We start from the raw sequence: 17,336 nt of genomic DNA, 5'->3' as shown, positions 1-17,336 counted from the left end.
TGGTATCATCGACATGGTAGGACAATTCTTCCAAGTTTAACTGTGTAGAAGTGTCACTGCCTCCAACTTTTCAATAGGATTATGCCCCGTTGTTGCAGTCACAAAAAAGGTAACTATGGAATCCTAATTAATTGTGCCACTGAAAGCCACAATTATTGTCTCGCTTTTTGTCTCCCTGTAGGTACAAGTTATCTACAGAGGATGTTTTGATGTTTCTCTCGAATCTCAGTTTTAAGTAAAATCATACGAAAGCATAACTTTGAACACCTGATATATTTTTGTTCCATTCACTGAGCACATGCACGAGCTCTACAGAGAAAAGTACCAGAAGTGGCCCATAGCACTCGTAAAGAGGCTACTTGTTCCCATCAAAGTCGTCGTTATTGCGTATAACACGACAGCCATGTATGTGTTGATATTAATACAAATGTGCTATTACCATGTACAACACACATTCGTGGAACTGGAGGAGCAGGTGATTTATTGGCCAGTGTTTTTACATCAGAATCCAGAAAGCAAGAAACCTTTCTTTTTTTTTTGTTAAGACCATTACGTTAGTGCATGCGAAGGATTTATTTATTATTTATTTCCTGCATGCTAACAGCAGTGTTGCACAAGGTTAAAGCTGTCTAATCGAACGTTTTCTAGATAAATTTTAAAATTTATCAGTACGTATGTTCTATCAGTTGGTTGAGTAATCTTGCCTTAAAATAAATTAACCGCAAAGCAAAAATAGATTAGTTTACACAGTTCACAATATGCATTGGCGGCATCGTCATAGAGTGTGTTGTTATATTTTAAACTATATCGTGCGATATCATGAAACTGATCTCATTATTCCTTAGATCATTCCTATATTTAGGTGACGTACGTTTCTCTTTTCAAAGTGCCCCTTGCACGTCTCCGGGCTACAATGCTATGCATCAGGTAACTATCATTGCGTCGTAACTTGGGTGATGGTAACGGTCAACTATATTATCCAGCCGCCAATTATACCTACAACTAACACAGTAAGCCACTCTGGAAACAGTGTTTAGGAGAAAACGCACTTTAATATTACTTGTGGAGATGGCAGATCTCACGCGGATGGTTCTGCAGACGTTTTGACGTCCTTTGGTTTGCAGAAGTCTTCGAGCGTTCCAGCGGCGTCGCGACGCCGGTACTCTTCGATCCAGCGCACAAAGCGGGACACCCGCGTCGCTCGCATGGGCGTTTTCGTGTCACCGCACACTCGCGGGCCGCCCGAGATGACGCCTTCCAAGAACCACGTGCCGTTCTCGTCTCGACGTACCAGGGGCCCCCCGCTGTCACCCTACAACGTTCAATCGTGATGTGAGATTACAGACGTTGAAAAATATTTGATAAATATGACGGCCACTTGTGCGCCGGGCATGCAGTGAACAGCACGCACGAATGATTCGTGTGTACGGCTTCTCAACGCGTCTATAGCTATGCGTTGAAGAGCCCACTTCAGTTTTAAGATGTATGCAGTCGCACGCAGCTTGGAGAAAGCACTATGGTCTTATTTTGCCTTTATATAAAAAACTTGGAAACTGGTCTTTTACACAAACTCAATGCGAATGTCAAAAAAACCGGGAGAACAGTTTCAGGAGCATTTAGAGGTGCGAAAGCACGACTCTTGATGCCTACATATTGACGTTTTTCACACAGTTTCATATATTAAATGTCATGCCATAATAATTTAAGAGCACAAATGACTCCTAAGTGCTGGGTTGTTCTTACGTGGCATGTGGAGCCCACCACGTGCTCAGTGCAAATTAAGGTGTCGAGCAGCTTGACCGTGAGTCTCTTCTGGCACTCTTCGGTGCTCAATGTCCGTGTCTCTAGCTGCCGCAGAACGTCGGCCAGGTCACCATCTTGGTCTCCTGCAGGTACGATGCACCGTTAAGTAGATTAAGCCCACTAAGATGCTGCACACACTAATGCAATATTTTTTTTCATTCCTGTAAGATCTTTACAAACAAAATAAATGATGTATTACATGCACAATATAACTACTACCGCAAAGTCTTCTTAAAGAATTTCTGCAGCAATTCACCAGGCTTGATTGATTTGTGCGGTTTAACGTCCCAAAATTCACCGGGCTACCACCATTTGTCTATAATAAACGATCCTACTGCTTCAAGAATCGACTTCCGCAAAAAAGATTTTTGAGTCATTCAAATAATACTGCCGTTCTGACACGCTTCAAGCACCTCTCCACTCTCTTTTTCCACATTTAAGAGTCCTCCATCTCTTTCGCCAGCGTATAGAAAGATTATCGGTCCTTGTGTACTGGTTTACATCCCCGACTTTCTTCTCCCTCTGGTTCCTTTCCTTACGCCGCATCAATGAGCCCACCGGAAGCTATATGTACACGGGAAGGGGGAAGGTGGTACGAGATGAGGGCAAGAATCTACGTTCATTCGTCAGCACGCTTCATGCCTTTAACCACTTTTTTTTTCCTTCGAAAGCGTGGCTTCGCGAGAGAGCACGGGAACATTGCGGCATCCCGCGGTGGCTTTGGTACCATGCAGTGCAGCTCACGACACTCAAATCAGGCGATAGCCTCTGACTTTGGGCTGATGGTGCAGTCGTTTTGAATTATGGGATGATTATTTGAGAAGAGCGAGTGATTTTTGGTTGAATTTGTAATTTTGAGGCTGCCTGCTCGGCTATATTGCTTAGTTCCCGTGTTCTCCGGATCATTGACTATGGTTCGGCAGCGTTTTTCAAGACCATGCTGATAAAGTGTTGGAGAATCCTTTATAATTGCATGTAGAAGGTAACAAAATTGTGTCGTGTTTATCGAACCTTCTTCAGTAGGAGCATTCGAACGTTGTAACGCCGTATTTGTGATGCCTAACTAAGAATTTACGTTGCACGTGAGACATCATCTACATTATCGCTTAGCCAGCTTTGCTATTTTTCTGACGACTCTGTAAATAGGTAAAGCATGTACATTTGCCATGAAGCGTGCCATTCTATACAACGCATAACGTTTTCATGACTGTATGCCAAGGAGGTTTAAAAAAATTCAAGGAGGTTAAACCTCCTTGTTGTATACTCACGGTCAATTTTGCCCCAGCCTGTAGCGTACAACTCGGTGTTTTCGGGCAAGGTGTCATTGAGGGAGTATTCTGGCAGGCAGACTGGCTGGATAAACTCGCTAAAGGAAACGTCCTTCTCGAGCTTGATAATGGCGATGTCGTTCTGCGCAGAAAAGCCAAGTGTGCACTCTTGGTTTTGGGAGGCACGGCTTTCTGAGATGGAAGTGGGGAACATACTGGGGTCGACCCTAAACCAGGTCCGGCGAGCCACCACGTCCAGCAAGGCTCTACAAGAGGTCACCCCCGGGATCCACCCCAGACTCTCGTATGAAAAGAAAGTTTTATCCTCTGCGCGATATGTATTATACGTTGACACTCGGCGATCATGCTCCAAATTATATCGACGTTATTCAATTGTGGTGAACAGCCCACGGCATCCTTCCTAGACATAACATGTTCTCTTTAAAATAATATTTGCACATTCATTTTGGCACTTACGTCTCTACTTTGCTGTGTGCTCTAGTGTTTATATAAAAAGTAACTGAGCATTAAAAGACGCATTCTTAAGTGAAGTGACATTAGTATTGTTTGTGGCCCCTTCAATGAAAGCACATTGTCATGAGTCTCAGCTAAATACTTCGTCTCAGCTACAAGGAAAGAGTGAGTATTCGAATGTGTATATAAAAACAGAATACCTACAACGATATATCTCGAATAACGAAAAATCATTCATTACCATGCAAATGACTGAAACGCGGCTTCACTACCCACAAATCTTTGGCATACGCATTAACCGTCAAGTAAATGTTTGTCTAGAACTAGAAATAATTCGCTCCTTACCTTCCTTTTTATTTTACGTTATTAGGCTCACCATTGATGTAATTACTAATACGCATAGCTGACTGCCGTCTGAGGGCAACTATTTTCTTCTATGTCTATTTGCCAGAGTGTTTTTTTTCCACTACCCTTAAACGTCAGCAAAATAGCATATAGCCTTAAAGGCAGTGTCAGTCCATTCTTTAGCAGATACAAACTTTCCGCGTTTAATTTTCATGCACTCCGACCGCCCGCGACGTATACGCTCAACATAAGAATGACATGGAAGTAGCTCATTAGTCGAAAAAGAGGTGCGCGCAACTGGTCAGTTTACAGATAACATCAAAGTAGGAATGCGACCACTCAAAATCAGCAAAACTCCGACATTGCGGGTCCTTTGAAAACCACAATGTCAATATCGAGCATGACAGGAAGAAGTTAAGAGAGAACAAACACGTGGAAAGAAGGGTCGTTCAAGGCACTAATCCGGCACAAGCTCGCAAGGTCAGAAGTTCGAAACCACACAGGTTTTTTTTAATGGGGAAATCATATTTTCAGACAATTAGAGAAAAAATGGTGAGGCGAGCTACGAGCTAGGTGAATTTGGGAGCTTATAGACGATCAGGTGGTTTTCTTCATTGCTTAATAAAGCGCAACAGACCATCTACTCGAGATGGCGCCGCAGCTAAGCATGCCATGACACAATTTGGTTCAAATAGAGATGTCAAACCATTCCCAATCGTATTTTTTTTAATGCGACAGAAAGGAATCGCTAAAAAATAATAAAAGAGAGGTCTGGAGTGCAGCCGCACTGGCGACCAGCTGCCAGCAATGCATTCCCTCCTCAGAGCAGGATTGGCCACCCTGGCGCAGTACCTGGCCGCAACCTCCCATGAACACATCAATTAACCCTTGGCCTTCAGTCACCAGCAACTGCGAAGCAACTGTCCAAGGCGGTGGTCAGACCAGTGACGTGGCGGAGGGTGCTAAGAATCCCTGAGTATGGACAGGCCGCCATTGGAATCTGAACATGGCTACCTTCAACACTAGAACGCTATCTAGTGAGAATAGTCTAGCTGTGATATTCGAAGAATTAGATGGTGTTAAATGGGATGTAATGGGGCTCAGCGAAGTTAGGAAGACACGTGAGGCTTATACAGTGCTGAAGAATGGACACGTCCTGTGCTACCGTGGATTAATTGACAGAAAATAACTAGGATTGAGGTTTCTCATACACAAGAATATCGCTGGCAACATAATTGATTGATATGTGGGGTTTAACGTCCCAAAACCACTATATGATTATGAGAGACGCCGTAGTGGAGGGCTCTGGAAATTCAGACCACCTGGGGTTCTTTAACGTGCACCCAAATCTGAGCACACGAGCCTACAACAATTCCACCTCCATCGGAAATGCAGCCGCCGCAGCCGGGATTCGAACCCGCGCCCTGCGGGTCTGCAGCCGAGTACCTTAGCCACTAGACCACCGCGGCGGGGCCGCTGGCAACATAGAAGAATACTTTAGTATCAGGGAGAGGGTGGCAAGCATCATAATTAAGTTAAACAAAAGGTACAAGATGAAGGTGGTAGAGGCCTGTGCACCTACATCGAGCCATGATGATCATACGGTTGAATGCTTTTATGAAGACGTAGAGTCAGCCATTAATAAAGTAAATACACAGTCTACTCTTCTTATAAGCGACTTTAATGCCAAAGTAGGCAAAAAACAGGCCGGAGACCACGCAGTGGGGTAATATGATTGATGTATATGTGGAAATTAACGTCCCAAAGACACCATATCAATATGAGAGACGCTGTAGTGCAGGGCTCCGGAAATTTCGACCACCTGGGGTTCTTTAACGTGCACCAAAATCTGAGTACACAGCTCTACAGCGTTTCCACCTCCATCGGAAATGCAGCTGCCACAGCCGGTATTCAATCCCGTGACCTGCGGGTTAACAGCCGAGTACTTTAGCCACTAGACCCCCGTGGCGGGGCTGCCGGAAAATATGGCATCGGCTCTAGAAATGCCAGAGGGGAGTTATTAGCAGAGTTCACAGAACACAATTATTTACGGATTATGAATACCTTCTTCAGAAAACGGGCTAACTGTAAGTGGGTGTGGCAAAGTCTCAATGGCGAAACTAAAAATGAAATCGACTTCATTCTGCGTGTACACTCACACAATTTACAGGTAGTAGAAGTAGTTGGTAAGATTGGAAGCTGTGACCATGGAACGGTAAGAGCTCGTATACACCTAGATTTAAAAAAGCAAAGACAAAAACTGATACACAAGAAGCCAATTATTGAACTGGCGGTGAGAGTAAAAATACAGGAATTCAGAGTTTTCTTTCAGAATCGATTCGAGGTGCTAATTGAGATAATCGACGTTAGCGTTGACCCAATGAACGATACTATTACTCGCGCCATCAAAGAGTGTGCAACTGATGTTGGAGGCTCAGTCACTGGAATGGAAATTCGCAAACTATTTCAGGAGGCTAAAATCCTAATAAGAGACGAAAAACGTATAAGGCCTCAAATGGAACTGACAAATATAGCTACTGAAGCTTTCGAAGTTAATCAATAGCCATGAAGTAGCCGACAACAGGAGGTATAACACGGAAAGAACTGAGCAGGCTGTAAAAAGCGGCAGACGCCTAAAAGCTGCGAATGCAGACTTGTGCATAGGCAAAAATAGGATATATGCATTGAGAAACAAGAAAGAAAATGTCATAACAATTATGGATAGGATAGTCGTGATGACGGAGGGCTTCTACAGAGAACTGTACAGAAGTCAAAAGAACCAGGATGGTATTGAGACAAACTATAATAGTTCAAAAAACGACATCCTACCAACATGAGAAGTGAGAGGGGAAGTAAGGAAAACCCTAGAAAAAATGCAAAGAGGCAAAGCCGCCGGTGAGGAGGAATTAACAACGAATCTCCTGAAAGATGGCAGAAAAATTGTCTAAGAAAAATTAGCCACCTTATATACAAAGTGTCTCCTGACGGGAAGAGTACCAAAATCTTGGAAGAACGCCAACATCATCCTAATCCACAAGAAAGAAGAGGTCAAAGGCTTGAAAAAATACAGGACGATTAGCTCACTCTTCGTTGTCTACGAACTATATATAAAAAATAATAGCTCATAGAATCAAGACGATATTATAGTTCATTCAGCCAAAGGACCAAGCAGGATTTTGTACTGGCTACTTAATGATATACCATTTTCATACTATCAATCAGGTAATAGAGAAAATTGCTGAATACAACGAACCCCTATACGTAGCTTTTATAGAGGCGTTTGACTCAGTCGAGACATTAGCAGTAGTGAAGGCACTACGAAATCAGGGCATCGAATAACTTTACATAAACACACTGGAAGGAATCTACAGAGAATGCACAGCCACTACAGTTCTCCATAAAAAAGCGAAAGAATCCAAACAATGAAGGGTATAAGGCAGGGAGACACAATCTCTCCAATGCTATTCACCGCGTGTTTACAGTAGTCTGGGAAGAGTTAGAGATAAGAGTTGATGAAGAGTACCTTAGTACCCTCCAATGAGTAACTCACGGGACGAATTACAGTTCATTATTATTGAACTGAACACTGAAAGCAGATAAATAGGTCAAAAATTAATATGGACAAAACTAAAGCAATGTGAAGCAATTCTGGAACAAAACAGCACTTTGTGATACGTGGAGAGGCGCTGGAAGTTGTTAAGGAATATGTCTACTTTGCACAGGTAATAACCGGGAGCCGAACTACAAGATTGAAGCAAGTAGAAGAATGCGAATGAGTGGAGCACAATTAGCAAGCACTCTGAAATCATGACTGGTAGCTTGCCACTATCATTAAAGAGGAAGGTATATAACAGTTGCATCTTGCCAGTACTTACATACTGAGCAGAAACCTGGAGGCTTGCAAAGGGGGTTCAGCCTAAATGAGGGCGACGGAGCTAGCGATGGAAAGGAAAATGATAGGTGTAAACTTAAGAGACAAGAGGAGAGCATAGATGATAAGAGAACAAGCCGGGCTTAAGTACATCATAGTTGAAATCAAGAAAAGGAAATGGGCATGGGCCAGACACGTAGCCCGTAGGCAGGATAACCGGTGGTCGTTAAGGGTAACTGACTGAATTTTCAAAGAAGGCAAACGCACGCGGGGGATGATGATGATGATAAAGATGATGAAGATGATGATGATGATGATGATGATGAAATGTTTGCATCACCAAACAATCATCACCGCTTTTGTGGTGGTAAAATAAAAGCAGTCTGTAGGCTAACAAATAAAGCTGCCATGGCGACTTCTACACACCAGGAAAATTGGGCGCAGGTTCTACTGACTTAACTTCACGAAGGCAGACAAATCAGTCGAACAGGTGGCGTCAGTTGTAACCCGGTAATTGTCGAACATTCCAGAACGAATTGACGAGATCCCCAGCAGTTCGAGCGCAGTTTTCAGCCATCCCATTTCGCCGCATCACTAGATTCGATACCGACACCGCTTCATCTGTGTTGTCCATCCCTCTACCGACTTTGACTCTCTCACGTCATTACCTTTATCCTACCTGACTGAGGTCACTACTATAAGCTTCCCTCTCACCAACTTAGCTTTGCACATGCCTTGTCTGTTTGTTATTTGCTTGCTTGCTTGTTTGTTTGTTTGTTTGTTTGTTAATACGGTTGAACCTAGAAGGGTCACTACATGAATGTATTAACAATCAGATACAGTTTCATAAGAAACATACACGCGATATAAATGTCAACCTAACTTCAAGAGCCCTGCTTGCTTCAGAGATATGCAAAGAAGAGTAAAAAAGAGAAAACAAAGCACAAAAGCAAAAATACATTTGTTGGGAACCCAGCGGGACATCAATGATTGGTAGTTGGAAATGTCAAAAGGCTCGAATAGGCAAGAGTATGAAGCTCCTTTAAGAATGGAGTAATGAAAGAAAAGAAAACCGGTGTATCCGGTAGTAAGTTTTATTCATTATTTGCACGTAAAATATAGCTATACTAAAAGGAATAAACTCGTGCCATTGGAGGTTCAGTAATCATACTATGCCTGTGTCTGAAACACAGATTCGGTGATAATGGCAAAAAAAAAACAGGACCGGTAATTTTAAACTCTGTTCGCTCGCACAACTGGGCTAGAATGTGGGGCGACGAGTCCCAAGAAATTTACCTCTGCCTTAAACAGCTCTGCCGTTAAAATCCAGCAGTCACTAAACTTTCATGTCAAGCATGTTTCACCATACTATGGGGCCACTGATAATGTGCATAAAAGATAGAGAAAAGATGCCATGACCATCCCGCCTGGAAACAGCATTCTGATCAAGACCGAGACCGGCAATAAATGTGCACTCTTATGCACTCTTTACAAAACTTTAAAACAAAATTGTGTTTCTTTCAGCTCCATTAAGCACCTACGTTCACAGAGTGGAAATAAATGAACTCTTTTATTCACTGCCTACTTAATGCGACTCGTTGTAGTACTTTCTCTCTCGTCGGGATCACCTAAGCTTCAGCCATGAAGACTTGCCAGCAGGGGCACAGCCATATATCATTTTTTTTTCAGGGACGTTCAGTCACCATTTACTTATTATGCCCACACGTGTGTTTTTGTGGGTATGTGCATATAAACAAAAAATTGCAATAATTTCAAGAAATCTTTACACCTACCTATACCTATGCCAACACCTTCTAGGTGTCTCTGTGAAAATAAGCCTTATACTTCAACCTGACCAATAATTCGCACTCACCACAACAACAACATCGCCTAAGTGACTCGGAGCTGCTTACACAAGCTCTTCCTACTTCGGATTCAGCGTGCAACATCATCAGCATATTCATGTGGCTACGACGACGAGGATATCTATCACCGGCTGCTCGACTGTCCGAAACACGACACACACAGAAGGTGATTCGAACAGGAACACCATACGCTTGCTTCCGAGTGAACGTCTGGGCTGAATGGAATACTAGTCCCATGGTCATCTAAAATGAATCCCAAAGCAATGAAGGCGCTCTGTGCAATTTCTTCTCGAAGAAACAAATATTTGGGACCACTATACTGAACTCACTACAGTTAAGAGTGAGCGTGGCGGCTACGTGTTTATTCTGGCCCTAAGATAACTTTTGTACCCACCTATGTAGGACTGTATATGTATATATGCTATTTTGTATTGTTAATTCTTTATTTTTACCAATAAAGGAGAAAGGAGTACACCCGTCGCCAAGTAACGGTGACAACTAATGCTTTGTTTATTTTCTATTCAAATAAAACAAAACAAATTATAGCTTGTGCTCAGGCAAAATGCGCGATTACGACAACAGACTAGGAGAGGCACGGATAAATAAGCGTACTACAGTCTGTCTGCCAGTGTCTTGGCACCAATACGCCGAGCTATGCATCCTCACAGAACGTAAGGATGCATAACTCAGCATAACTCGGTAGAGCGATTGAGTAGCTACGTACAAAATTTGCACCCAATCCTTGGACGCGTTAGTGTGCACTTACGTATGTCTTGTACGAAGCCCTGTGCTCACAGATGTGCCCTATAGCAAACACCTCTTCTGTTGGGTCGGTGGTTTCCCTTTGGTGAGATCCCAGGTGAATACGAATCAGTGGATGGACCACTGATGGGAAGTACCTGTGATGCAGAAAGAGAGAGAGAGAGCTTGTCTTTAGTTATTACTTCACTTCTCGGGTCACCGCGTACGTTTCTGCATTCGTTACGTTCTTTAGGGTGGTGCATGTGGCAAGCTTGACAACGCTCTGGCATCACCGGGACTCGAATGCCCGAAAAATTGAAACATGAATGCGCTGAAAATATATATCGACACTCAATTTAGTAATCAATGAAAATTGGTGAGCCGACACGGTAATGCCGCAGTGAAACAAACATGGCGGCAGTGTCTGAAGAGCTCCCGAAATTGAGTGGTTGCAGGACAGGCAACAAGACAACGACAAGCACATCACACGGCGGAGGCGACTTTACAGCAAAGTATTTGAGAATGTTTCAACCGTAGGTATCTAATGCTTGATGTGACAACGTTCACAAAGGTCGGTGAATCGACGACCGGCGTTTATTTATTATTTTGGCAACGAATATGCCCTGGATATTTCTGAATATGCTTCGAGAAGTCGACTGAAGTTTCTTAAGCTGAATACGGATCAAGTGTACGTAGTCTTCATATGAAGAAACCAAACATTGACGACAGTCAGGTTTATCATCTGCTTTTTTCTTAAAGTGCCCATTATTTTTAATACAGGGTCATAGTGACATGCATTTGTATCACACGGCTCACGTAGGTCACTTGCAGTAGTTTGTTTGGTTCTCTATTAGTCTACGCTATATGATCCCATAAGTACGGGATCCAGGGAGCTTCTCTTTAAATCTTTTAGGTCCTTCAGGACAACCCACTAAAAATGGGAAGTACAGAATACTTGGACACGATTCTATCGCTGTACTTGGGTGCAATGAAGGCAATGTTGCAATTCTTAATCTTTTTTGCATACTGACTGACGCACCATGGTTTTTTTCAATGATATTCTTTAAACTTGGAAACAATTCATTCTATACTTTTTCTTGTGAATTTTCCATGTTTCATTTCTTTTCTAACGCTATCTTGACATTAGATCGTTTTCTTTGTTTTTTTTTTGCTTAGGTCGGCCACATATCGTACGTACATCATGGGATGAAAATGAATGGGCTTGAAGAAAGGCAGATCTTGCAAATTACTCATAAATGTGAACATGTGGATTTCTCGTTAGCCTTTTTTTACACTTTACTTCGACTAAATTCAGTAAAACGTCCTCAAAATAAACCCATTAGGCACTGAATAGTAATCCAACGTCACTAACTTGTTGTGTGCATACTACTCAAGAAGGTCTGTCCCATCAGTGAGCGTACCAAAGTTCTTACAGTTTGTTCTTTCCCGGTGTTACCGATGGCTAACTAAAAGAAAGTTTAGTTTTTAGTGAATACTTCTTTGTACTGATTTCATTGCAGCAATGACGCATTCACGCTAAATAAGGCACAGTGCTTTATGTAGACTACGCGGCGCATGCACTTTATAAGACAAGAATTGTGCAGCTCTTGCACTGAACAAGCTGCTAGCCGAGAGGACTGGTCACTCACTGTGCTGCCTCCGCAACATCGGCAGATCTGCGCAAGGTGAATGTTGCAGCTCGCGTTATTTCGATGGGGGAAGCAGTGCAATATCTTTTTCTCACTCGTGTTTGCTCAATGGCAACACTTGTGTCATTCTACCTCAGAAGCAGCGAACGTTTTCATACTTCATAATAATAAAATGATAATATGCGGCGTTTTAGGTCCCATAACCACGTTAAGGCTATGAGAGACGCCGTAGTGGAGGGCTCAGCAAATTTTAACCATCTGGTGTTCCTTAACGTGCACTTACATCGCACAGTATATGGGCCTCCATCATTTTGCCTGCATCGAAAATGTGACCGCCACGGCCTGGGTTGAACTAGCGAATTTTCGGTCAGCAGTCGAGCGCCCTTGCCACTGAGGCCTACATACTTCGAAATAAAATGCCTAGCTTCGTGGTTGCACGTTCTAAACATGAAAATGCGTCGCTTCATTATTTCTGCCCCTCCTCCTTGGTCTTCACACCATTTCGACACTTTACTGCGGAGTTTAACTGCGCTGTAGCCTACAGGTTTGCCACAGTATTAATTTTATTGTGCCTATATTTCATCTCGCCGTAACTTCTGAATGTCTAAGAACGGCCAAGCGTCCACCTTTTTTTTTCATCAAAAAGAAGTGACGTTTTTTTTTTTTCAATGTGGTCCAGTGTTTTTCTTTATTTTACAGGCAAGGTGAAGCGAATAATAAGGATGTCGCATAACCAAAATTTTATCCACCATTCGTCAAACAATACGGCCAATCAGACGAACCAGTTTCGCGCTTCTCAACATCGTAACGAATGTGTTTATATGTACGCAAACACACAGTGAATTTGTGTATGTCGAAACGTTCTCGCAGTTCAGTTTTGACTCTTTAAAGGGGAGGCGGAGTAACAATGACGTCGTTGAAGAGGTGACTCGGAGCATACTGCAGCCAATAAAAACTAAATTCCTTTCTAACTGGCTGGGGCACAGCGTCCAGTTTCGCAAATCGCAGGTAGCACCACAAAGAGGGGCACGAGCTTTTTCAGCAACCTATACACCAGCCTACGTTGTTGCGCACTGTGGCATTCCATCGATGCATACCGCGTAGTGGCAGCGGCACAGCGTGGACAACTCCCCTGTCACTTTAGCTCTGCGAAATACACAAGTTATGTTGCGCAGAACGGCTGACGACACGTGCAAAGCCTGTCGCGCACCCTTTTATTTCTCTGTTTGGGAGTGAAATACGTAAGCGTCCACAGGGTTCTCTTTCAAGAGAGGAGGGATGCCAAGGTTCATCGCAGTGCCTCCGCTCTCTATTGTCTGTCAATGGGTGGGACTCATGGCATGCCCCCCACTTGAGTGAGGAAACGCTACACAGTAGCATTTAATGCCCCAAACAAGAGCCACGTCATGACGGCTCCGGATAATTTGACCATCTAGGGTTTTTTTAAAGGGCACGGAACACGCAGTAGACGGGCCTCTACCTATTCACCTCCATTGAAACGCGACCGCCCCGATCGGGACCAAACCCGCAATCTATGAAAACCATATTGCATGCAGAATTTCGACTGCCCTCTACTGAAATATTTAGAACCTCGTTTATGCAAATTATGTTCATTAAATGCCCGTAAGCCTCGCTATCATGCATCTTGCATTCTTTCCTGACAGCACAACGCATGTACAAAGCGATCTTCATTGACCTCCAGAGACCTTGTCTTTAAGAAATTCTGCTAAGTATAATTTTGATTAACATGTATAAGTCACATCATCATATTGTAGTGGCGGTGGTTTAAAAAGATAACCGCGCTATGTGTTTTTGATAAAATGCGGTACTTGTGACTTCAAAAGAGATGATAATTGGAATACATCTTTCAGGATCTGCTATGTAATATGAGTACTTCGCATTCAAATTTGAATTCACCTTTCTGAATTTCTTTGAATGTATACGGCCTAAGTTACATTCCATGCTGTCCGAAAAATAGAAAAACAAAAAAGAGCTTGAAGGGCATATATTCGAGCTCAACATCATCGTTAATAACACTGTTAGCCTGAATTATTGATGAAGCAGGAGACCACTATCAGAATATAATAGAACTCGAGGGCAGTCGTTTATGTCTTCCCATCCGGAGAATGCATTTCTTATCGACACGTTACGTCCATGATAAGGGTCACATATAGGCCCTTTATCTAAAAGCGTATGCGGGTGCCTATCGCACAATTCACAAAAGATGCTTCTGTGGATTATAAGTGTAGCATCTTATACCCGACAGTGAAGCGTTTTCATTGAGAAATCTCCATTGAGGAAACATTTACATCCAGAAACTGTTGCATAGACGAGTTTAAAGAAATGCCATGAAAAAATACAACTGCAGTTTTTGCGGCAGCGGTAACTGACCCTTCTGCAACGCAAAAACTGCCACTGTATAAGGCATAAAATAGAATGAAATGACACTGTTAACCCAACGTAAATCTCCCAACGACAATTTGCTTGAATATATATTATCGATATGTCTTGCTGATCTGGACCGGTTATATGAGTCTTCTCAGTGTTCATTTGTAATAACGATAAAAGCGAAAATAACATACAAATATTTTTATTTATTTCAGCGGTTTACGTTTTGCTGGATAAACTTACGGTGGGTAAAACATTGCAGTGCAGAGAAAAGGACCCTCATTCTCTAATTGCGGACGCACCTCGAATTATGATCCCTAAATTGTTTCCGAACTGGTGGTTCCGGCAGCCAAAAAAATGCATGATGGCTAAACTGCTCCAAGTGAGAGTTTATGCACACAACCCCCACAACAAATGCAAAGAAAAAAAATTGCCCGCAGCTTCCCTCGGGGGAACACTGAGGAGGATGCGGACCATATAATTGGTTAACGGGGTGTTAAAGTGCGACTTACTTGGGTCGATGGCTAAATTGGTTAACGTGGTTGTGAAATGGGGTGTTAAATTGCGACTTACTTGGGTCGATGGCTAAATTGGTTAACGTGGTTGTAGGAGGGGGTGTTAAATGAGTGAACACGTACACACGTATGCGAAAGGGCGGCGCTGGTCGAAGGGACGTCGATCATTGTGTTTGTGGATTCGTTGGAATTCATTTCACCGCGACCTTGGACGTCGACGCGCCGTACAAACCAACCAACGAGCGGCAACTGAGCGAGCGAGCGCCGACCTTGAGTATATATACAGCACGACGGCGCATGCACTGTCAGCTGTTGAATGTTCTCGAAGCGCGACGCCACATGCGCGTCCACTGGAGAATCAGGAGAATTGTAGATGTCGAACGCGGTGTGTAGAGGAGGAAGGGTGCACAGATGGTGGAGGAGTGAAGCGCGCGCGGTGTGTAGAGGAGGAAGGGATGCACAGATGGTGGAAGAGTGGGCGACGGCGCGACGGCGCATGCGCGCGCGTCAGCTGTCGAATGTTCGAGAAGCGGTGCGGACGGCGCGGACGGCGCGGACGCCGCACTACAAGGCGCGAGTATAAGATGCCCTGCATCTAAAAGAAATTAGATAAGTATTGGCACATTTGCGCGATTAGTTAAGAACTACTTTAACAAGTTGAACGAAGAACACTATCTTACAGGTTTACCATGCGAAGCGGCACCACACACTGAGAAATTGTGCGAGCGCACGAACGCTTTCGTCTGTCATGTTCGTATATTTAAGTTTGTTGTACGACTTCGCTTAGAGACGCAAATCCGTATTGCTGCTTACGGAAGCTTACCGCACGCAGTGCGAGGCAGTGATGACGTGGCGTCTGTCAATCAAAGCGCCTGCGCAGAAGTGGCGTTCGAGGGGCAGGTTGTGGTGGAGCAGAAAGCCGGCCTGCCAGGGCCAGCTTCCAGGAGCCGCTTCGTTGCCGCCTAGGATCCTGTCTTCACCTTGCAGCAGAGGATCGATGGACGGCCGACCACACTGTTCGAGGGCAGGTGCAGCCCGGACTTCCCCAACAGCCCAGAGTGTCGCCGCTAGGCTAACGACGACGCGAAAGCGCACAGTCATGCTGGCAGCGATCGAGCCCAATGCTTCCACAGACAGGAACTTCGCGCAGCACTTATAGACTGTTCGAATACAGCACGCGTGGGTATAGGCTGGGGCGAAATACAGCGACGAGGTTGCAGGGTGCGAGGCCGGCTGCTCGAAAACTACAATGTGTGTCTTCTTTCATCAGCCGATCCAACGAAGCAGTAATGCGAATCCTTATCGGGCCCGCCACTGATTAGCCATAGAAAATGCATGGCGAGCAGAAGGTTGCACTTCGAGGCCAAGCGGATAACAACCTTCATTCAATGCCTTACAGAGAGAGAGAGAGATAGAGAGAGAGAGAGAGAGATAAACGTCAATTAAAAACTCGAGATGTTAGCCTGGCTGCGAATGATTTAGTATATGGGTGAAATGCTATATATGGATACAAAAAGTAAGCAATTACGTTTCTTCGTTTTCGCTGGCACCTCCGATGTGTCCTTGCTCAATCATCACTCTTTAACTTCCTTCTCACAGACAAGTCATCACTCAATTAAGGCCACGGCTATCTTCCTTTCCTGCGCCGCCTTCCTTCCTTCACTCGGGCACGTGGGCCTTTCAACGGTGTAAAAATGCACGTGGACGTTTCTAACTAACTGTTTCCGTGCTAGTCTATTATTGATAAACGCTATGATAAATAGAGCTCTCGCAACCTTGTGTTTTTCCCAATGTGCATTGACTCAAGTGTGCCTTTTGTACGACTACGTTTTGTCACCATCGGGAAATACCCTGACTTGCGCTCGCACACGTCCCACCTATCTCACGTGCAAACACACGCTCCCGCATCGTGTAGACGTATCAATAGCACATCGTGGAATCACCTCACCGGATATCAATATCTGCGGCCTGGAAAGGTTCCTAATCTTTCTCCGGCTATTCCAGAGATAGTATCCCGAATAAAAATACAACGGGCTGGCAAAATTCCTTGTCTTTCTGTAACTCCCCGAGGAAATACGCCCCTGAGTCTTACAACGCGAGTTATGCGCCGAGTGATGTAGTAATGGCCAAGCCAATCATAACCTGAGGAGCTTCAGAAACGTAAAAGTATGCTGCACACGTCGTGGTGTAATGTAGTGACGTTATAGTGTCTTCCTATTACGTCTTTCTTTATGTATTTCTATTACCTTTAATAAAATCCTGCCCTTCAAACTTCCTAGCACTCGCTCGTTTTGTTTTCTTCAGTCTCCTGTGCCTGCATCTGAAATGTATATAATCTGAATCGATCCGAAAGAAATCAAGACTCAGGAAACGTTAATTCAGTGAATAAATGAATCAGCTCTATGTACGATAGAAGT

At 43.9% G+C, this 17,336-nt stretch overlaps 1 protein-coding gene across 1 annotated transcript in view; it reads right to left on the bottom strand.

The window, feature by feature from the left end:
* Positions 1–1,032: 1,032 nt before the first annotated feature.
* Positions 1,033–17,336, bottom strand: part of LOC119170472 (transmembrane protease serine 9-like) — a 54,553-nt gene continuing 38,249 nt past the window's right edge. The window contains exons 8-12 of the mRNA XM_075888140.1: positions 15,743–16,179; positions 10,393–10,525; positions 3,072–3,213; positions 1,744–1,886; positions 1,033–1,312 (exon numbers count right to left, since the gene is read on the bottom strand). Coding sequence (XP_075744255.1) covers positions 1,079–1,312; positions 1,744–1,886; positions 3,072–3,213; positions 10,393–10,525; positions 15,743–16,179 — 1,089 coding nt within the window. The 3' untranslated portion in view covers positions 1,033–1,078. The remainder of the gene's footprint in view (positions 1,313–1,743; positions 1,887–3,071; positions 3,214–10,392; positions 10,526–15,742; positions 16,180–17,336) is intronic.

The sequence above is a fragment of the Rhipicephalus microplus genome, chromosome 3, assembly GCF_043290135.1.
Source record: "Rhipicephalus microplus isolate Deutch F79 chromosome 3, USDA_Rmic, whole genome shotgun sequence".
In the NCBI taxonomy this organism is placed as follows: domain Eukaryota; kingdom Metazoa; phylum Arthropoda; class Arachnida; order Ixodida; family Ixodidae; genus Rhipicephalus; species Rhipicephalus microplus.
The sequence above is the reverse complement of the archived record's forward strand: the minus strand, read 5'-3'. Positions and strand labels throughout refer to the sequence as shown.